The sequence below is a fragment of the Delphinus delphis genome, chromosome 11, assembly GCF_949987515.2.
Source record: "Delphinus delphis chromosome 11, mDelDel1.2, whole genome shotgun sequence".
Taxonomy (NCBI): domain Eukaryota; kingdom Metazoa; phylum Chordata; class Mammalia; order Artiodactyla; family Delphinidae; genus Delphinus; species Delphinus delphis.
Window position 1 is genome coordinate 57,272,805 of NC_082693.1, and position 20,406 is coordinate 57,293,210.

Sequence of the window (20,406 nt, forward strand, 5' to 3'; positions counted from 1 at the left end):
GTGTTTCTTGTACGTGGACAGTGTGAGCAAAGTGCCTGCCAGGAGTGGTTAATCCTGGAAAACACAAACCTAAGACTTGAGGGAAGTAGAGAGAAAAGGATCATTCCTTAGTGCCCCTCATGCCATCATTGCTGTGGCTTCTCTGAGTATGACCTTGAGAATGGATAAGGGCTAGCCATTGTGTGTGTGTGTGTGTGTGTGTGTGTGCGCGCACACATGCGCGTGCAAGCTCATGCAATAGTGCTGGTGGGGTGGGGCACAGGTGCTCACAAAACCCAAGTGGGTCTGAGCCACGGTCTCCAGTGTGCTGTGCAGTAAGGAAGGTTTCCTTTTGGTTTAACAGAAAATAAAGATGCAATTTCTAATTGCAATACGTATTTTTCTAGTGCTGATGGCTTTCCGAGTGAGCAAAGGAAAAAGACGTCAATACAATAATTACTTAAAATCAGCTCATTTGTGTGGCTTCTGGCAGCGTGCTGCGATCTGATTTTCCAAACCAAAGCTTGGAACCACGCTGGCTTGAAGAGAAGATTATCTGAAATTGGGGTGGTCCTGAAAAATCCAGCATGCGCCGTCTCTGCAAATATAGTTTGGTAATACTAAAATTAGGGACTGTTTGGACATGGGGAGAATAACTCAATTCCCTGTTGGTAATTCGCTCGGGTTTATGGGCACTGAGAAGAAGTCCAATATATGGTGGTGTATTTGGTGGTGGTGTTGTAGCAATTGGCAGGATGGAGTCTGAGGTGTCAAAAGATCAAGAGAAGGAAAAGAAGAGAAATACAGAATAATGTATATTGAAACCACGGCCAAGAAGCCCTCTGGGGAATTCATGTTGAGTACTGTATCTTCTATGATAGTCTTGAGAGGATAAAGCAGGGGGAAAGAATCAACACAAGCAGAGAAAAATGAAAACAAATTCCACTCCATGATGGGACAACAGCAGGCTCAAAGTCTGTGTTACCATGAAACCTAAAGGGGAGAGGGAGTGGGGACGTTCAGCCTGCTGGGAACTGTTGATAGGTGCCACTCAGGGGAGTTTCTGATTGACAGCGTTGCCAAGAAACAGGATTGATTACCCAGAGGCCTGCAGACAGACCTGAGCTGCGGGGCCACGAGGGTCTGGAAGGCCTAACTGCCTGACCAGTAACAGCAGAGGAAACATTCATTAATGTAAATATCATTCTCCATAGCAGACCTGAGAAGGAAGGCTGTGGATGGGGAGGGCACTGTTTCCAAAATAATCGGTGAGACAACGGGCAGATCACACCCCGTCCTCCTCCACCCAAATAAAAGAAATCCTAGTATAAACAGAAAAAGAAGCCCCTGGTGATTAGACAGTGTGAAGAGCCTATAGATGTGCAGTTCAGATGAAATGGAAGTGCTTGGGGGAGGGGGACTGTGATAGTGTAGCTGTTAGGTTTGTCTGAAACCCTCCAGTTCTCTGCCATTGGCACCTTCAATTTTAAGCCTGGCATTAGCTTTGCTACATTTCTGTATGTAGGTTTCACCATTGCTGTATTGTTGGGGAAGAAAACTCAGTAATATATATTTTTTCAACTGACTAGATATAAACACCTTTTTCTTTGGGAGCTACTGTAATGATTATTCCTCAGCAATGGGCATGCATATTTAATTTAATTATATCTTTGGTGGGGGTAGCCGTAGTTATTTCAATCCATCTTACTGTCTTGGAAAGAGGCCCCGAGCTCTGACTTTAATTTTGCCACTCTTGTTTGCTTAAATTGAATACTACTGTGATTATGTTTTGTTATGAATGTGTTTTCTTCTGGTTGAAATCGAGGTGGTATATGAATCTCATGTTCTTTTCATGGGGTTGCTTCCTCTTTGATTTATTATTTTGTTAGCCCATGGAATCTGAAATGTAAACAGGTAAATGCAAATATCAATGAGTAAGGTAAACAAGGGAGTTCCAACATATCAGAATTTGCTTAAAGTTGAAAAATTCCTTAATTTGCCAAGAAAACTCATTTGGTTTCAGATTAAGGGATTCAAGTGATTCCTTAACATCGCTCAGCCTCAGTAAAATAGAGACAATAGTATCTCCTCTGTAAAATGGAGATAATAGTATCTCTTCTGCCTCTCTCCCGGGAGTGTTTTAAGGGTAAAATGAAATCAATGGAACATTGCTCTATGGTGTACTTTATTATTACCTTTATCAAAACAATAGTGAAGGAATCTAGACCAAAAGCTTGGGGTTTACTCAGACCCCTGATCCACTTGGAGGGCTTTTGTTGCTTTCTCCAGTTTCTCTTTTGATCTGAGAGACAGTGTGTGGAGTGGTTAAGAGTGCAGAAATTGGAGCTGGACTGCCTGGGGTGAATTCCAGCTTCACCACTTACCAGCTGAATGACGCCTGCAAATTATTTGTCTTCTGTGCCTCAGTTTCCTGATCTGTAAAGTGGGGATAACTCTACCACTGCTCTGTAGGATTGTTGTAAGGATTAAATGAGCTAATATATCAACAACACTTTGAACACTGCTCAGGAACTGATGTATAAGTATTTGCTACTACTGTTACAATATTTTTCTCACTTCAAACCATGTCTCCTTTTTGTCTATCCTCATGCACCAGATCTTTTTATTACCCTTTGGTGAATACTCTTCTTCACTCCCCTTGGCCAAGGCTTTCTTTAAGCCCTGACTTCCGTCTGATTTTTGTACTGTATCATTCATTGCTGTGTAACAAATGACCCCCAAATTGGGCAGCTTAAAACAACAAAGTTATTATCTCACAAAGTTTCTGAGGGTCAGGAATTAAAGAGCAGCTTGGCTGGGTGGTTCTGCATCAGGGTTTCTCATGAGGCTAGAGTCAAAGTGTTGACCAGGGAAGCAGTCATCTGAAGGCTGGACGGGGGCTGGAAGATCTGCTCCCAGTATGGTTATTCACATGGCTGTTGGCAGGAGGTCATAGTTTCTTGCCTGAGTGTCCTTAAGATATGGCAGCTGGCTTCCTCCAAATCAAGTGGTCCAAAAGAGAACAGGGCAGAATCTACCATGCTTTTTATAACCTAGCCTCAGAAGTGACTTACCATCACTCCTGATATACTCTGTTGGTTTCATAGCCCAACTCTGATACACTGCAGGAGGGGACTACGCACAGGCATTGATACCAGGAGGTAGGGTTCATTGGGGACTGTCTTGGAGGCTGGCTACCAAATACATTTAAATTGTGTTTAATTTTATTTCTTTAAGACCCTCCCTAACTGCTCTACCACAGTGGGTACTAATGCATTTTCTGCAGAACTAATTCTCATGAAAGCAGAGGTAGCATGGTGTAGTGGAACATGTGGCAGAATGTATAGGCTTTGGAGCTAAACAGAACTGGGTTTGAATTCCTGCTCCATCACTTACAAGCTCTGTGGCTGTGAGCACTGACCTAGTCTCTGGGTCTCAGTGCCCTCATCTTAAAATAGGCACAATATCTACCTTGTATGGTTGGCAGGATTATCAATGATTACAGGGCTGATTGGTACAAACTGGTGTTGAATCTGTGATAGATATGATTATTATTATCAAGTGTTAAGTAGCTGATGGTTCCTCGATTCCATGTAATCGTCTGTTAAGCTCACCTAAAATGAACAAAGTATCTTAAGGAGTGAACGAGTTAGGGAATTTCAGGCTCCATGATGGACTGGGTTAAAGGAGCTTTTAAAAAAATATGTGTGGGGTGTGTGTGTGTGTGTGTGTGTGTGTGTGTGTGTGTGTACACTACAGTTTCAGGTAACTCATGCACACAGCTTGCTTCTTCAGTCTGAAAAATTGACTCTCTCGAATGCCTTCGCAGGCCAGTGAGTCTCAGCTAAGGTTAAAGGGAGCAGATGGTGGCTGGGCTGTGTTGGACTCATTTCTGAATGGCTGATGGTGGTAGAAATGTTCACCAAAGCTGGACTTCTCAGCCGTCAGGCTCAGGCAGTTTTAGCTTCCTTTTGTTAAATTCCTGCTGCGTGCTGGACATTGTGTTAAACACGTTGCTTATGGTCTCTCATTAGCCTCACAATAAGCCTTTGAGATAGGTGCCATTACTGCTCTCATTTTGAAGATAAGGAAACTGAGGTTCAGAGACATTAAGAAACTTACTAAAGGTGACACAGCAGATTGTGTCACCTGCATAAACACCAGTTGTTGATGCTTTAATTTCTCTGAAATTGAGTAGTAAATTGAAGAGTAGAATGAAAGTAAATATTTTGTAGTTCTAGTTTTATTTCCCAGTGACCAGAATAGTTTCTGAATAAGATCACTTTCACGGGTACCTCTCTTATAGAATCTAAATGTCTTTCTTTGCTCAAGAAGGCACATCTTTTCTTTCCTTCTTCTCCTTTTTGGTCTGGAAGTGGCCATAGCACTTCCCTTTGACATAGGTGGCATCATACACAGGTTGACTATAACAGTGACAGAACGAAGGGACTTGGCATTTTAAAAAGTCATTCTTCTCTTTACAGAATTCAGCATATTTGAAATGCACATTTCTTGTGTGTACTTAATACACTTCAGACTCTATGGAGCCTGTCTGACTTCAAGGCTGCGCTGTCTCTCTGAGGCGCCCAGGACAGGCGCCCAGGACATCTGCCTGGCCCTGGCGTGTTAGAGCCACGTGCTCGCCCTGCACAGCGACTTTGCTCTGCTCTCTCAGGCCCTGTGCTCATCTCCTCCCACCCGAAGCCTGACCCTCATGGGATATATATCAGCTGGAAATAAACACAGCTGGGCTGAGGCTTGAAAAACAATTGCCAGGGCTTTGTCCCTCTCTGGCTTTTTCTAGTTGCTAGCCTATTTATTTCTTGATTTTTTGATTTACAAAATTGCACCCTTTGTGATTCATTTGCTTGGAGTGTAAGTACACAGCTAAACAGAGACTCTAAAACAAAATAGCCCCAAATGGGGACTAGCATATTTGAAAAGTGCAGTCACCCAGCCCAGCAGGCTCATTCAATTTGGGCGAGCTTGTGAATTTTCTACTCAGCCCCATCGGGGAGAGAGAGAGAAAATTCTCTCATTCAACATGGAATAGTGATGATTCTAACCTCCTCTCCCCATCAAAGCAGAGAGGGGCATTTTCTTACCACCTTCTTTCCTCCCACCCACAGCCCCAAATACCACGTGTTGTCAAGTGAAACCCTCTGGGGCTAAGATTCAGTAATATGCGGTGCATTCTAAGATGTTGAATAGATACATAATTGTGGAATGGATTTGCCTTGGAATAAACATATTGGGCTTCCAAGCCAACATCTCACTTCTCAGGAGGTCTCCTCAGTTTTCCCTTCACTAGGTGGCTCAGCAGGAGTCAGCCATAGGTTTGTACAGAAAAGGAAGGTAATGGATGATAGAGACAAAGGCTCCAGACAGATACGGGGTAGAGCTGTTTGCTGCCCCTCCTCTTACCTCCGGATGCCCAATGCTGTGCATACTGGGGTTTCCCTGCTCATAGGTAGCTGTGATGATTTAGTTTACGTGTGAGCTGGAGGATTACTGATGCTGAGTTTTTCCTAGGAGGCATTTGCAATTATTGCAAATTGCAGAAAAATAACTGGGGTGGCTCCACCTCTCCACCTTTCTAGAAATTTCAGTTGACCGTAGCATTTCTCATTTCATGCAAGAAGAGGCATGATTTATGGATCCTGCTTGGTTTTAGAACGTAGCTTAGAGGAATACATTACTAACAGGGCTCGTGAGTGCCACATTACCGATTTTTAGACAGACAGATCTTAATTGGAAGCATAAATAGAAGGTAGAGGAAGAATGAAAGGGAAAAGTTAGGCTTCCTTAGTGGGAAAAGAACTTAACGGAGGTTGCAAGTTTTATCCTTAATAACATTTTCCTTATCAGTTTCATTGGCAGATGGTCACCTTGATGAATTGTAGGCTTTATCGTGATGGGGGACCAAGTTTTAATTTTTTCTCTTCTCTGCCCGTTTGAGAAGAGGCACCCGAGAAGGCAAATCTGTTTTCTCCCCGACTGAGCTAATTTTATCCCGTTCCATTATCCTCCATTGATTTGCTTTCCCAGCTTTTGAACGAAGCTGAGATGTATGCGGCTGTTGAGGTACTTTGTGAGTCCTGCATAAGCACCAGTTGTTGATGCTTTAATTTCTTTGAAATGGAGCGATAAATTGCAAAGCAGAACAAACCCAAATGTTCGTCGTGCTAGGGTCATTTCCCAGATGACTTGAATAGTTTCTGAGGAAGGTCACATGAGGGATTTCAGGAGTCCCTCTCTTGCAGAATCTAAATATTTTTTCTGCCCAAGAGGCAACACTTTTTTCTTTTGGTTTTCTTAAAAGAAAATCTGCATAGCTACTTCCATTTGACATAAGTGGTATTATACACAAGTTGAAAACAAGAGCAACAGAATTAAATGACATGGGTTTCTAGAAAGTTATTCTCTGTACAGAATTCTCTGCATATTTGAAGTTCACAGTGCTTGTAAGTATTTAAAAGACATCAGGCTTTATGGGAGAATCATTTTCATGCCAAATGTTTCTCTCTACCTGGAGTTTGACTCAATGGCTGAAAAGGAAGGGAGCCTGAGAGTCGCAAAGAAAGACAAAAGGGAAAATTGATTTGGAAAAGGTTTCTCCGTTCCATTTTCGGGGCTTGGTGGGTTTTTTAGATGTGCGTCAGTGCCTCAGTAGGATGTTGTCTGATTATAGCACGGCTCCCACAGCTGTGGAAGACATTAACACAGTATGGCTTACTGACAAGGACAGAAGTTGCACCAAATTCTAATGTCTTTCACGGAGAATGAGGTATGAGTATTTTTACTTTGAAATGATTTCCACAAACATGAAGGATTAAAATTACTTTCACAAGTAATGTCTCAGAGGTGAATGGATTTATACGGAAGAATGTGGTTTTTTATCTCCAGACCTATTCCCGACCCTGCAGGGAAGTGATGACATTTTTTTTTTTTCGTTTCTATATACCTGGAGGAAGTGAACCAACTATATCGAGTACCTGTTAGGTACTAGGCATTGGCCCTGGCACTTGGCTGATGATGTCTCATCTGATACTCTGTGTTGTGTGGTTGTCTTACTTCCCTCAGTTTCAAATGAGGAAACAGAGGCCAAACTCAATGCTAGGTACTCAAGACCTTGCTCTGAGGTGTGTTGGTTTAGAGTGGGGTCTCTAGAGCTAGGCTTCCTGAATCCAAGTACCTGCTATGCCACTTACTAGCTGTTTCATCTTGGATAGATGACTATGTCTATAAGCCTCAGTCGCAACCATAAACAGTCATTTAATTGCTGTATAAGGTGAGCACTATATGACAAAATCCATGTCATGTGCTATTATATTATTGTTATTGCTACAGTTAGATGGATGGATGGATGGTTGCTATTATTAGGCCTGTGAACTGTAGGAAAACTGCATTCCCTCATCTGCTACCGAAAGAGGGAGGTCAGGGCCCAGTGGTCAGCAACATTTGGTCCCTGTTGATCAAGATGCAAGATACATGGGATTGAACTTGGAGTTCTTGGAGACCCTAGCCTGTGTCTCTTCATCCTAGTGGCCTGAGATTGTTGGCTGCTCTTAACGCTTAGTTCTTTTCTGGATTGCATTCCCCGAGTTCCCCTTGTATATGTTGAGCATGCACGTGTTGGTGAATGTTAGACCCACCGTTGCTGCTGTTCATATTTAATTTCATGGTAGTTTTGGCAGAAGAAAATCACTCCTCTAGAATGTGACAAGGGCTTTCTGCAAGGTGAGAAGATGGTGAGAAGCCCTATCCTGGGGTGCACAGGACAAATAAAAACAAATAATTTCCAGGAGTTAAATCTTCCCTCTCCCTGAGGCTCCCTAGGTGCAGTAGTTTATTTTCATTTTGTCTCTTGTAAAGGCAGCACCAATATTAACAATGTGACCAAAACAAACTAACGTTTCTGTTTGCTACCATCTGAAAGTTCCTTAGGGCCCATAGACTCATTTACGAAAATTCAGGTGCGCAAAACTCATTTGCAAAAGCAAATAAAATACGTGATCATAAATGCTCTTTACCTGACTAGCCTAGGGGACTTGCTGAAAATGAGTTTGTGCCTTTACGTTTTCTTTCTGGTGTAATTTAGCTGTCCCAGTCTGCCCAATCTCCTCATCAAATGAACCCCTTATCAAGCCACTTAATGTCAGATAACTTGAATGGTTTCAAATCTTGGTATAGCTCAAGATTTGGTTTGTGAGTTTCCTTTTTGAAAAATAGCATTTAATCATCGTGCCTGTGGCTTTGAGAGTTCATTCATTAAGATATCTAGCCAAGGAAACATCTCTGTGTTTATTTATGTCCCTTTGGGTTTGCATAGACTGCTTTCTTTCCAGGTGAAAATTTTGGCTATAAGTGTGATGGGTGACAATACCTAGAAAACCTGAATGAGAAAATTAGAAAAGAGAAACCCCTACCTGTAAAGTAAGCAGGACATAAGGTTAATCGGAAGTTACCAGAAAACTTCTTAAAATCTTAGTCTTTTAAGAGTTGCTTTTTCCATAGCAATTAAAATACATGAGGTAGGGATGAGGTAAGACAAATGCCTATCTGCCAGACTTCCTGATAAACAATTATACTTTTTTCTCAAACTTTAAGTGCGTGGCTTGTTTTGGTCTGATCGGTTGATTTACATATTCAACGAATATTATTTATTGAACACCTATCTGTTCTAGGCTTAATTCTGCGGGGCAGGGATATGAAAATGAACAAAGCAAACAAAAATCCCTGTCTTCAAGGAGTGTACATGGTAATGGGGGGATAGATTTAGCAGAATAGTAATTTTGGACATTTTACTTGTTCTTTTCCCCTGAGTATTACTGATAGTATTTTATCATAAAGTTATTGAGTGTCCTCTATGGCCTGAATTCTGAAGTGTAATTTTATCAAATTCGAGAGCCTTAGACTTTTCTCACTGACTCTTAAAAATCAGTAGATAAAAATGGCATTTGCTTTCTGGTTAAACTTTAATGGAATTCATCCACTCTACTGGGGATTTTTTTTTCTGGCTTGTAGCAACATTTTTTTCCAGTCTCAAAGGCGTAAACCATCGTCTTGTGGAACACTTATTGACTATATGGCTCCACTCTGGCGACACCTGGCTGCAGATGATACTGTTTATGAAGGGGGTACCAGCCAGCATAGTACTAGGTGACATTACGTCACTGGCTATGGGTGAGAGTCAGTACTCAGTACTGATTGAAATTTCTACACGTTGGTGTGTCACCTCCGTTGTTAGAAGTATAACAAATGCTGGGTAATAATTAAGTTTTGTGAATGATGAATGTTTCCTTTTTAAAATTACATTAGATCAAAATCCAGATTATTTTTAGAATAATGTTGGAATCATGTCAGTCTCACTTTTCTGTATTCTTATGTGCTTTCTAGAATGAGGAGAGAGGGTGAATTATAGATCGCTCCCTGGAAATGATGCAGAATTCAGGGTATGCCCATTGAGGAGTGCAGCACACACCTCTCATAATTCGAGGAAGGACAGAGACCTCCTGCCTTCATGTTCCAATAATCGTTCTCCAAAGTCTTTGTCCAAACCCTTAGAGGAGCCACTAATTGCTAATGAGTTGCGAAGATGGTGGATTTTTACATATTTCCTGTTTTCATTTCCCTTCGGCACCCCAGGTAGAAGTGTCAATCACAAGAGAAATGCCTAAGGTGGGGAAGGAGAGAAAAGATGAGGCGGAGATGAAAGGGACGGTTTATTCCAGGCAGATAAACAGGTCTTGAATAAGTGAGGCATCTCCAGCCCGGAGGAACATGTAATGAAATAAAATAGAAAATGAGTTCATTCCTAACTGTTTCTACGAGATTCACTGGTCCCCCCTCAACCAATTCTCAGTTTCCCTTCTGCTCTGTTTAGTCCTTGCCACTGAGGAAATCCAACTGTTTCCAAAGAACACAGTCTGCACTGTGATTCAGTCAGTCTTGCCATCTTGATGTAAATACTATCAACTTCAGCCTGTCTCGTCTTCCTCCACTGAATAGGGGACTTGCTTCCCCGCACTGGAGTTCCTTTAAAGATAACACAAGCAGAGAAACTGCATCTCACATTAGGAATTCTAGCAGCAAGGACTCCAGGAGGTAGCCAGGCTGTACCACCATAATCAAAGGTTTTCCAGTTCCCCAAATTAAAAAAAAATATGTATAAGAAAAGGAGCTTGCTGTTGGACCTGCTGGAGGAGAAGATCAAACAAATAATTAAAACAAAAGCATTATTGCTTATTCATCTGGCTGGAGAGAGAACTCCCATAATTTCAGCCCCAGTGGGGTTTATGTCCCTGGATTTCAGTGTAAAAATGTGTTTGTTACACAGCATTGTTCTAACAAGCTCAGGACTTAACATAGAGTAACTCTATCGGTACCTGCCCCCAGTTAGGTTTGTCTATGCACTTTCTACTTTCTCCTCTCTGCAGGGAATGCGCAGGTTTTTCAGAATCATCGCCCTGCCTCTAGGAAGAGTGGGATTTAACCTTACAGGCAGAAAGATGCCTCCCACAGTCTTCAGTATTTCCAGAGAAAGTTCTTAGTCATCTCTTAGTCACATATTGCACCGGGAAGCTTTTCCTATTGTCGAGCTAAATCCTGACAGTGAAGGTTTCAGCCCTTTTCCTTGTACAGTCTTCACTGAGCAGTGGTTCCCTGTCGTGTTTGTAAAGTCTTAGTTTGCCATTCTTTGGCAAGAGGGCAGAATCTGTGCTGAGTGGAAACTGCTGAAAGTCACATCTGTTTTTCTCCAGTAAATTAGGAATCTGTGAATAATAATTTTGGTGGGTGTTAAGAATTCTGGAAGCCCAACTAATTCCATGTAAGTGGAGGAGATTCCCTAGAGATCTAATGATAATATTCACTTGTAATTAGTTTGTTGAGGAGTCTCATCTTGTTGGGGTTTATACCAACGTAAAATGGTTTTATTTTCCCTACTCACTGCTTTCCACTATATTGTGTTGAATCCTACTTTCCTGCTGGGAAGCAAGTTCCTTAGCAACAACTAATTTCCTTTCATTTTCAATTATTAGTAGAGTCTCATTGGGGTATTTAAGACCTAGTCCCATTCATTTAAAAAAAGATTAATCTTAAATTTGATTCAAAGTGTATTCTCTTCCTCCTCAGTTCTTTGGAGTGTGTGTGTGTGTGTGTGTGTGTGTGTACAGTTCTGAGATACCTTTCCTTCTCTCTTCTAGGACCTAGTTCCTCTGGAGTTGGGAGCTGAGAGGAGGCTGAGGGCTTTTGGCAGGATCGTGAGAATGTCAGGGGTGGGCAGGCCTCTGGCCACTCTCACCCTGGTTTGGACAGGTTCTTTCTGATGCGGTGGTCTCTGTTGAAATGGTCTCTGCATAGTGTTGTGTGTAGTCTTCTTGGGGTAAGACCATTTCCTCCACTTCCACCCCTGCAGATAAGCTTCCTGTCCTCCCTTGGCCTTTCAGTGCTCACAACATCATCCTTTTCTCCAGGTTGGCCACATCGTAACTTGGGTACCCCTCATGCACCTGGCCTTTAGTACTTCCTCGCCAGGGATGAGGGGAGCCCCTGGAGCATTCTTCTGTCTCCTGAGAACTGAGCAGACCTGGATGGGGTGGGGCCTCCCCATCTTCCTACCAGGCACACCACATTGGGTCCCATGGGAATTTCTAGATTTCACTGGGCATCAGGCTCCATGTTCACACAAACCTCAAGTTTCAGAGGACACCTGTCAAGGGTCCCCTCATCTCCCCCATAGCACGCCGTACTCCTGGGCTTCCAGACGCTCTCCCAGGGCCTGTCTCTATTGCTCCAGTCTGGTGACAGCACCAGGGGGAGCAGGGCGTCCTGCTGCTACGCAAGCGTCCAGATGGGAAAGGAGAGGCCAGACCCTACTTCTTGAGGGCGCCTGCAGTCCTTACAAGTGATTCTTGTGGCGCAGCCTTCCCTCCTCCAAGGAGAAGGAACGGGGCCTTTGCTTCTCACCCCAGCCTTCCCCACAGTCCTGCATGTCTGATTCCCTGTTGGACTGGTAGGTGAAGTTTGGGGATGGGGTGGGAAGGGTAGTACGAGGGGGGTTTGTTGGTGGTAGAGCCATTTCTGCCGTTTCTTCACAAGCCCTGCAGGGAGATGGTTGGCTCCAACTGCTGAGAGCTTTCTCTAGAATGTGGAGTACTTAAGTGACTTTAGTTGTAGGCCAGAGCAGTTTTAGGACACTGGGATATGATGCTTATTACATACATGTTATGGCATGTACTCAGAGATAGATGCATAATGATATGTGGGTATATGTCCTAGGCCCTAGAAAGATCAGGACACGCCTCTGTCATTCTTCTCATGTATAATTCACAAAAAGCCCGCTAACCCGCAACAAGGACAGAGAAGTGCAACACAGTTTGATTTTTCCCATGACAATTTTTATTTTTCCAAATGTCAAATCTCAAAGTTTTAAAAAAAATAGGTGTCCCTGCATTCCTGGTACCCCAAGCACTACCTACCGGTCTTACTGAGAAGGTTAAAGGAGTGAAGAAATATGAAAGTATTTTATGAGATCTGTACAAATACATGCGAGTATCATAATTACATGATTGTATACGAGATTTTCTGTATATAAGTACGTATACCTATAAGCCTTATTTTAATTTGGTATGTGAAAATTAGCTGGTGCCTGGGATACATTTTTTATTTCATTGGTGTACACTAATCAGTTAGGACCACAGCTGGTCCTGAGCCTGACAGACTGGGTTTTAAGCTTGGCACCATGAGTTTAGTCAAATGGCTTAGTTTCTCTGAGCCTTAAAATCCTTATCTGTAAAATGGGGGGGGTCTACCTCAATGGAGTTGTGAGAATCAAATGGGCTAAGTTATATAAAAACACTTAACTTTAAAAAAGTGTCTGGCCAATAGTAAGTTCTCAAAGATGAGCTATTATTATATACCTTGATTAACTACATGGAAAAGTGGGAAATTTCTTATTTTTTCTGTATTTGGGATATTTTTTTAACAGAAATTAAATGGATAAAAGTAGCCTTTACTTTGTGTGAAGTTGATTTTTAAACATTTACCTTAAATAGTTACCCGGGATATGGGGGTCAGAGCGGTGTGAGAAATCTCTTGGCGTGACCAGTCAGACCCGTTCAGGGTAGCTGCAGGGCACTGCACCAGCTATTAACTTAAAGAGCAGGCTCATTAGTTACCCAGGCAGGACAGACAAGTGGAAACAGATGAGACTGTATGCGTGGTCATTTGTATTCCCAAGGTTGTGATGCTAGGAATTCATTATTAAGTAACAGATACGTACTGACAGGCCCGTCTTAGGATGATTCCGCTTCGCCATGGTGTGAAAGTGAAATGCGTTCAGTAGAAACGTACTTCGAATTTGGATCTTTTTTTTCAGTGCACTATGCGGTGTAATTCTCTCTTGTGATGCTGAACCGCGGCAGGGAGCCATGGTCAGCCCCCCCTCGATCGCCAGGGTGAACAACTGATACACCTACAATCATTCTGTAGCTAGGCAACCATTCTGTTTTTCACTTTCAGTACGGTATTCCATAAAGTACACGAGATATTCAACACTTTATTATAAAATAGGCTTTGTGTTAGATGAGTCTGCCCAGCTGTAGGCTAATGTAAGTGTTCTGGGTACGTTTAAGGTAGGCTAGGCTGAGCCATGATGTTTGGTATGTTAGGTGTATTAAAGGCATTTTCGACTGATGATATTTTCAACTTACGTTGGGTTTATCACAAGGTAACCCCATTGTAAGTGGAGGAAGGTCTGTATAACTCCTTCTTCCTACCCAGACTCACACTCGTCTTTCTTCTGCAGCTTCCTGTTGTCTACAGTCAGTTCCCCTTTGAAACGCTGCATGTTTGCAGACTGATATCGAAGGGGAAGGTTTGACCTAATGATTCTTTTCAAATGGCTTCTCAGTATTTCATTTATTGTTTCAGCCTCATCGCTTTCCACCTTCTGATTGTGCACAGCCCTTATCAGCTTTATTGGCTTCCCCAACTCAAATTGATTTTGTTGAATTTACTGGTACCAGAGGCAGACCGTTCATGTTTTTATTTCCTTACATCCTTTCTATTTTTATCTTTCCATTTCCAGCTTTCTTCTAAATTCATCACAGAGGCTAAGCCTTAGCGGTCTTGATCTTCTCAGCAAATATTTGTCGGGTTGTAATTTTTTATTTGTTATCAACAGCCATATTTAAACAAGGCTAATCTTGTTCTAATTCGGTTTGTCATAAGCCCTAGTCTTGATACGTAGAGAAAATAAATGTTAATTTGTTTTTTTCTTCAGTACGTGTTGTTCCCTCATCCCTCATGTACTGCAGTTAATTTTTTTCGGTAAAAATAATTTGAGGCAGTAGGAATCACATTTGGACCTGAACCTTCAACAGAAAAGATTTCGGTAAGAATACTTTGAAGTGTGCAGAGGGCTGGGGACAGGGCTCTGCTTATGAGCCTGATCTTGTTACTGTCCTCCTGCCCTTTTTTCTACCTAAGGGGGCACTTCTGAATGACCCCAGCTTGCTGAAGGTGCCTGAGGCTGCAGCAGCCCTGAGGGCCAGTTGCTGCCTATGCAGGCTGGGTTACTGGATTACATAGCTCACAGGGGCAGAATCCCTAGGTTTATGTGTATATATTGGACTTCCATTTGTCGTGTGGGTCTTTGCTGACTGCAGGGGCAGACTCTGTGACAAGTGGCCAGGGAGGGCAGTGGGGGACTACTGCAGGTTACTGTTGAGCGGGTCATGAGAAGTTTTCACTTTCAGGATAGGTTTCTTAATCAGAGGCTAAATTCAGATTCTGGCTCTTCAAGCCATAGTTTGCAAAAGCACGTGTACATATTCTCTCCTTTCTCCTGACCTCACGTGGCCTCAGGAGCTATGGTCCCTGCTCATGGCTGCTGGCTGCTGTTAGAAGAGCATTTTTAAACTCACCTTTCCTTCTGTCAGGGCACCTGCAGATCCTGCCTGGCCAACAAGTCTCAGCTTAAGTTGTACCTTCTCCAAGGAAGCTCTCCCTGACCACCCCAGTCCAGGGCTGCCTCTCAATATTCCAAACCAGGCACTGGCTCCCTATGACTTACAGGCTGAATCTGGTCTGTTTCTGTAATGCAAGTTTTATTAGAACATAGCTATGTTCATGTGTTTACATATTATCTGTGGCTGTTTTCAAGATGTAGTGGCAGACGTGGGCAGTTTTGATAGAGACTGTATGGCGCACAAGCTTAAAATATTTACCTTTTAGACCTTTATGGAAAAAGTTTGCTGACCTCTCTCCTAACTGACAGGGCTTAATGTGTGCACCTCTCAGCATGATGTATAATAAATGTTCCAATTTTGCACTTTGCAAAACTCTCACTTAAGTTTGGCATAGGCTTTTAGTATTTCTCAGACATTTCTCTCACTGAACAAATAACCTCAAAATTACACTAGGAGATTGGGGTGAGTTCCCTACAAAGGACAAAGGGGACCCACAGGCAATTTTATTTTCAAAAGACAACATCCATTTATTACTGTTGTCAGGTGATTGCAGAAAAGGTTCTCAGAGCACAGCTTTGGACCTAAACCAGTTCCTTCCAACCCAGAACTCTTGTTACTGATCCCAGTGTCAGAACAAGAATCTTATCAAATGTCCATAAGGATGTGTGAAGATGTAACTTAAATCATTTATATGAAAGTTTAAACACATACACAAAATTAGGTTAGCATTTTCTTCAAAAAATAACACTTCGTGGGATCCTTTTGGACACTCAGGCATCCCACTTTACAGGAATCTGACTCACATAGGTATGAAGGTGAGAAAACACTTAGCCCGGTGACCCAGAGCCAGATTCATTCATTTCTCTTCTCTCCTGCCTAGTGGTCAGCCCATCCCCAGAGTGGAGTACACAGAGGAAGAAACTAAAACTTGGGGTGTTGTGTTCCGAGAGCTCTCCAAACTCTATCCTACTCATGCTTGCCGGGAGTATTTGAAAAACTTCCCTCTGCTGACTAAATACTGTGGCTACAGGGAGGACAACGTGCCCCAACTTGAAGACGTCTCGGTTTTTCTGAAAGGTAAGCTTCACACGGGCTCTCTCTTCCTACGGCACATCCTCATGGGCCGTCTAAGGACACACGTGGCAGCAATCGCCCTTTTTCCAATTAAGAGCTCCCTTTGATTTAAAAAGAGGAGCACTGCACCAACAGTTACCTGGGCCACCTGTGGGAAGCAGAGCAGGGCCTCTGGGCGGGGAGATGGACTCAGCTCTTCACCCAGCCCAGGGCCTTGGTGAGGTCTCTCCGGTGGGCTGTTTTATACAGCGAACCCCAACCGACATTTGCAAGTTCAGCTTTGAGCTTTTTCTGATCCGGGAACGACTCTGTTGGGCTACATAGGCATGGAATGATCTCAAAGGTAGCTTTGTATTTGCTTTGCTAAGAATTATGTACTGGATGAAGAAATATCACGGATAATGTTGAGCATGGTGACTTTCCTCTGGGGAGGAGGGCAGTCAGTTAATCAGATCGCTATTGTAAAGTATAAATCGTGCCCGGAACGGTAGTGCTGGTGTGAGAGCAGGGAGCGAGGTGAAGCAGAGTCCCTTGGCGTCCACGTTCTCTGTGTGGTCACTCTCCTCAGTGACCCTCCTGGGATAGCAACTGGGAAAACTTCAGTCTCTTGCGAGGATGGGGGTGGAGGTGAAGTTTTACAGCGGCCACCCTTCCTTCGGTGTCCTTCACGGCGGGTAAGTCCTCGGGTTCTCCTCTTTTCTCTCTCTTCCCCATTTCAAGCATAACAGTTCTAAAAGCTAAAGCCTTGCCACCTACCTCTTTCCCTGGAACTCCTTTCCTCACCTGTCTTCCCTGTTTCTATCGGTGATGATAGATTCTCTAGACTCATCAGGCTCTAGGGATTCCTGTTGCCGAAACTTGGCCTCTGTTCACTGGTGCCGAATAGAAACACGGAGACAGAGTTCGAGGTGAAGTAGAAAAGAAGAGGTTTATTGCTTTGCCGGGTAAAGGGTGCCACAGCGGGCTAACGCCCTCAAGACTGTGTGCCCGCCCTGGAGGGGGTAGCGAGCAGTCTTACAGTGTTCAAGGAGCAGGGCGTGGTCGGCTCGTGGACGTTCTTCTGATTGGTCGGTGGGGACTTAATTGGGAGCCAGCATCATCAACCTTCTGGCTCCAGCCGGTCTGGGGTCTAGAGCTTGTGGACAGCATACAGTTAACTTCTTCCACCTGGTGTGGGTTTCAGTATCTGCAAAACAGCTCAAAGGACGTGGCTCAGAATATTATCTATATAGTCCTTGAGGAAGAACTAAAGGTCCTTGACTTTGTTTAATGGCTAAAGTATTATTATTTTGTCTTGCTTGACTGTTTTCCTTTCTTTCTGCATTTTCTCACTTCTGATTAAATTTATTCTTTTTTTAAAATTTAATTTAATTAATTTATTTTTGGCTGCGTTGGGTCTTCGTTGCTGTGCGTGGGCTTTTCTCTAGTTGCGGCGAGCGGGGGCTACTCTTCGTTGCGGTGCGCGGGCTTCTCACTGCGGTGGCTTCTCTTGTTGCGGAGCACGGGCTCTAGGTGCGTGGGCTTCAGTAGTTGTGGCTCGCGGGCTCTAGAGTGCAGGCTCAGTAGTTGTGGTGCATGGGCTTAGTTGCTCTGCGGCATGTGGGATCTTCCCGGACCAGGGCTCGAACCCGTGTCCCCTGCATTGGCAGGCGGATTCCCAACCACTGCGCCACCAGGGAAGCCCCCTCCTAGGGTTCTGCTCGGTTACACTCCTCCTCTGAAGTCCTACCCCCACTCCCCTCCCTGCCACACTTAATCAGCCTTTGTATAAGCTTCTTATTCAGCTGTAACACATTACCGCAAACTTAGTGACTTAACATGAATGTATTATCTTACAGTTCTGGAGATTAGAAGTCTAAAATCAAGGAGTTGGGAAGGCTGTGTTCCTTCTGAAGGCTTCTGTTCCCTTGCCTTTTCAGCTTCTAGAGTCTCTACCCACAATGCCTTGCCTCGTGGCTCCTTTCTTACCTCACTCCAGCCTTTGCTTCCATTGTCACAAGTCCTCTGACTCTGACCCTCCTGCCTCCCTCTTATAAGAATGCTTGTGATTATATCAGCCCCACCGAGATAATCTGGGATGATCTCCCCAGCTCAAGACCCTTAACTTAATCACATCTGTAAAGTCCATTTTGCCATCTAAAGGAACATATTCCCAGGTTCAGGGCATTAGGGTAGGGGCTTATTAGGAGGGCCTAATTAGGACTGCGCTTACCCCAGTCTCCAGGTATTGCCACTTGTAGCTTTGTGACCCATGGTGAACCTGTCCTTTTCTTTCCATTCTGCTGCTACCATCCACATTGAGGTCCCCATCACTGCATCCTTGACACCTGTTTCTTCTCCTCTCTACTCGCCTGCCCACTGTTTCCAGATGAAGCTTCCTAAAGCATCTCTTCGTTCCTGACATCTCTGCTCAGAAGCTATCAGTGGCTCCCCTTTGATTTTACTGGGGTTGGCGAACTTTTTATTTTTTTGTAAAAGGCCAGATAGATAGTCAATATTTTAGACTTTGTGGGCCAAGAGGCAAAATCGAGGCTATTAGTTCGGTACTTATTATAACCGTTTAAATGTGACCATTAAAAAATGTAAAGGGAGGGCTTCCCTGGTGGTGCAGTGGTTGAGAGTCCGCCTGCCGATGCAGAGGACACGGGTTCGTGCCCCGGTCCAGGAGGATCCCACGTGCCGTGGAGCGGCTGGGCCCGTGAGCCATGGCCGCTGGGCCTGTGCGTCCGGAGCCTGTGCTCCGCAACAGGAGAAGCCACAGCAGTGAGAGGCCTGCGTACCGCAAAAAAAAAAAAAATTAAAGGGAGTTCCTTGGTGGCCTAGTAGTTAGGATTCCGGGCTTTCATTGCCATGGCCCTGGATGAAATCCCTGGTCGGGGAACTGAGATCCCACCAGCCGTGCGGCGTGGCCAAAAAAAATGTAAAAACTATTCTTAGCTCACAGGTTTACACAAACAGGCGGCAACCCGGATTTGGACTACAGGCCATAGTTTGCTGGCCTCTGGTTTGTACGCGCAAGTTCTGAACTGCTCAGCCTCAACTCACGGCCCTGACTCAGCTTTCCAAGTGTGTCTGCTGCTGTGAGTGCACCGCACAAACCCTCTGTTCTAGCTGTGGGTCTTCATACCGCTGCTTAGGCTCTGTGCCTTGCTAGAAAAGCCATTCCTTCACCTGCTCAGATTCTACCTGTTCTTCAAGGCTCAGAGCAAGTCCTGCCTTCTTTATGAATCCTCATCATAGGAGCCACCACAGTTTCATCCTAGCTCATGTGTGTATCAGGAGAGAGGTAGCCATGGCCTGACAGCTGGTCCACTGAGAACCACACTTAGCATGATGGGAGGGCCCCATGCATGGATGTCATCCATGATACTTGTTACCGAGAGAAAGAGATTGAGGACCAGTGATCAGTGTCATTTAATTAGCGCCTAAATGCATAATGCCTTATGCTGTTGTTTAACTAGATTATATTCTCCCTAACGGCCCTGCCTCTGGCATGTCCCTCTTTGTTTCCCATGGAGTTATGTGCGTATTACATATTTACCATGGTCTTGATTATTCCTATGTGGGGATGCTTTTTACTGCTTTGTTTCTCAAACCCCAGGAATTAGATTACCGTCTCATAAGTTTTGCTGTATCTGTCACCCAACTTAATATTTTTATGAGGGATACAGTACAGTACAGTACAGTTTCTGGATGCAGAATGCCTGGGGTTGAGTCATGGCTCTGCCGGTTCCTGGCTGTGTGACCTGAGATAGATGAATTACCTTAACTTCTTTGTGCCTCAGTTTCCTCTCTGCAAACAGAGATAATAATTTTATCTACCTTATGGGGTTGGGAGGGGAAACTAATGGATATACCTTAAAGCCCTAAAGTTATTGCTTGACACACATTAAGCATAGCAGAGTTTTAGTTACTATTACTACTATTATTGTTATTGATATTCACACCTTTGATGAACTGGGTACTGGGCACTCAGTTTGCATCATTCATTGGTACACAGCAAGCACAATGTAAATGTGTGTATTTTTATTTCTTAAATTGACTCACTTTTAAAATACCAAATTTATTTTAATAGGAAACTTTTAAGCAATGGTAGTCACAAATTCAAATTTCTTGATGTGATAGATACATATATTTTTAAATTTATAAGAAAATAAAATACATAACTATTAAACTAAAGGATGCTTCCCCTGTACCCCACATGTGGGATACTGGCTTAATTGACATAAAATTCAAAAAGAAAAAAATACACTTATCTTTTTGATTTTCAGTGGAGAGCAATCAATCCACCTGAGAACTTTTGGAATGAACTGAACGCTGTTAGAATTACAGGTCTGAGGAGGCCTGAGAACAGGGTTATTTCCTTGTAGGTACCCAG

At 43.6% G+C, this 20,406-nt stretch overlaps 1 protein-coding gene across 1 annotated transcript in view; it reads left to right on the top strand.

The window, feature by feature from the left end:
- TPH2 (tryptophan hydroxylase 2) overlaps positions 1 to 20,406 on the top strand; it is a 105,782-nt gene that overhangs the window by 28,835 nt on the left and 56,541 nt on the right. Inside the window, exon 7 of the mRNA XM_060025258.1 lies at positions 15,835 to 16,031. Coding sequence (XP_059881241.1) covers positions 15,835 to 16,031 — 197 coding nt within the window. The remainder of the gene's footprint in view (positions 1 to 15,834; positions 16,032 to 20,406) is intronic.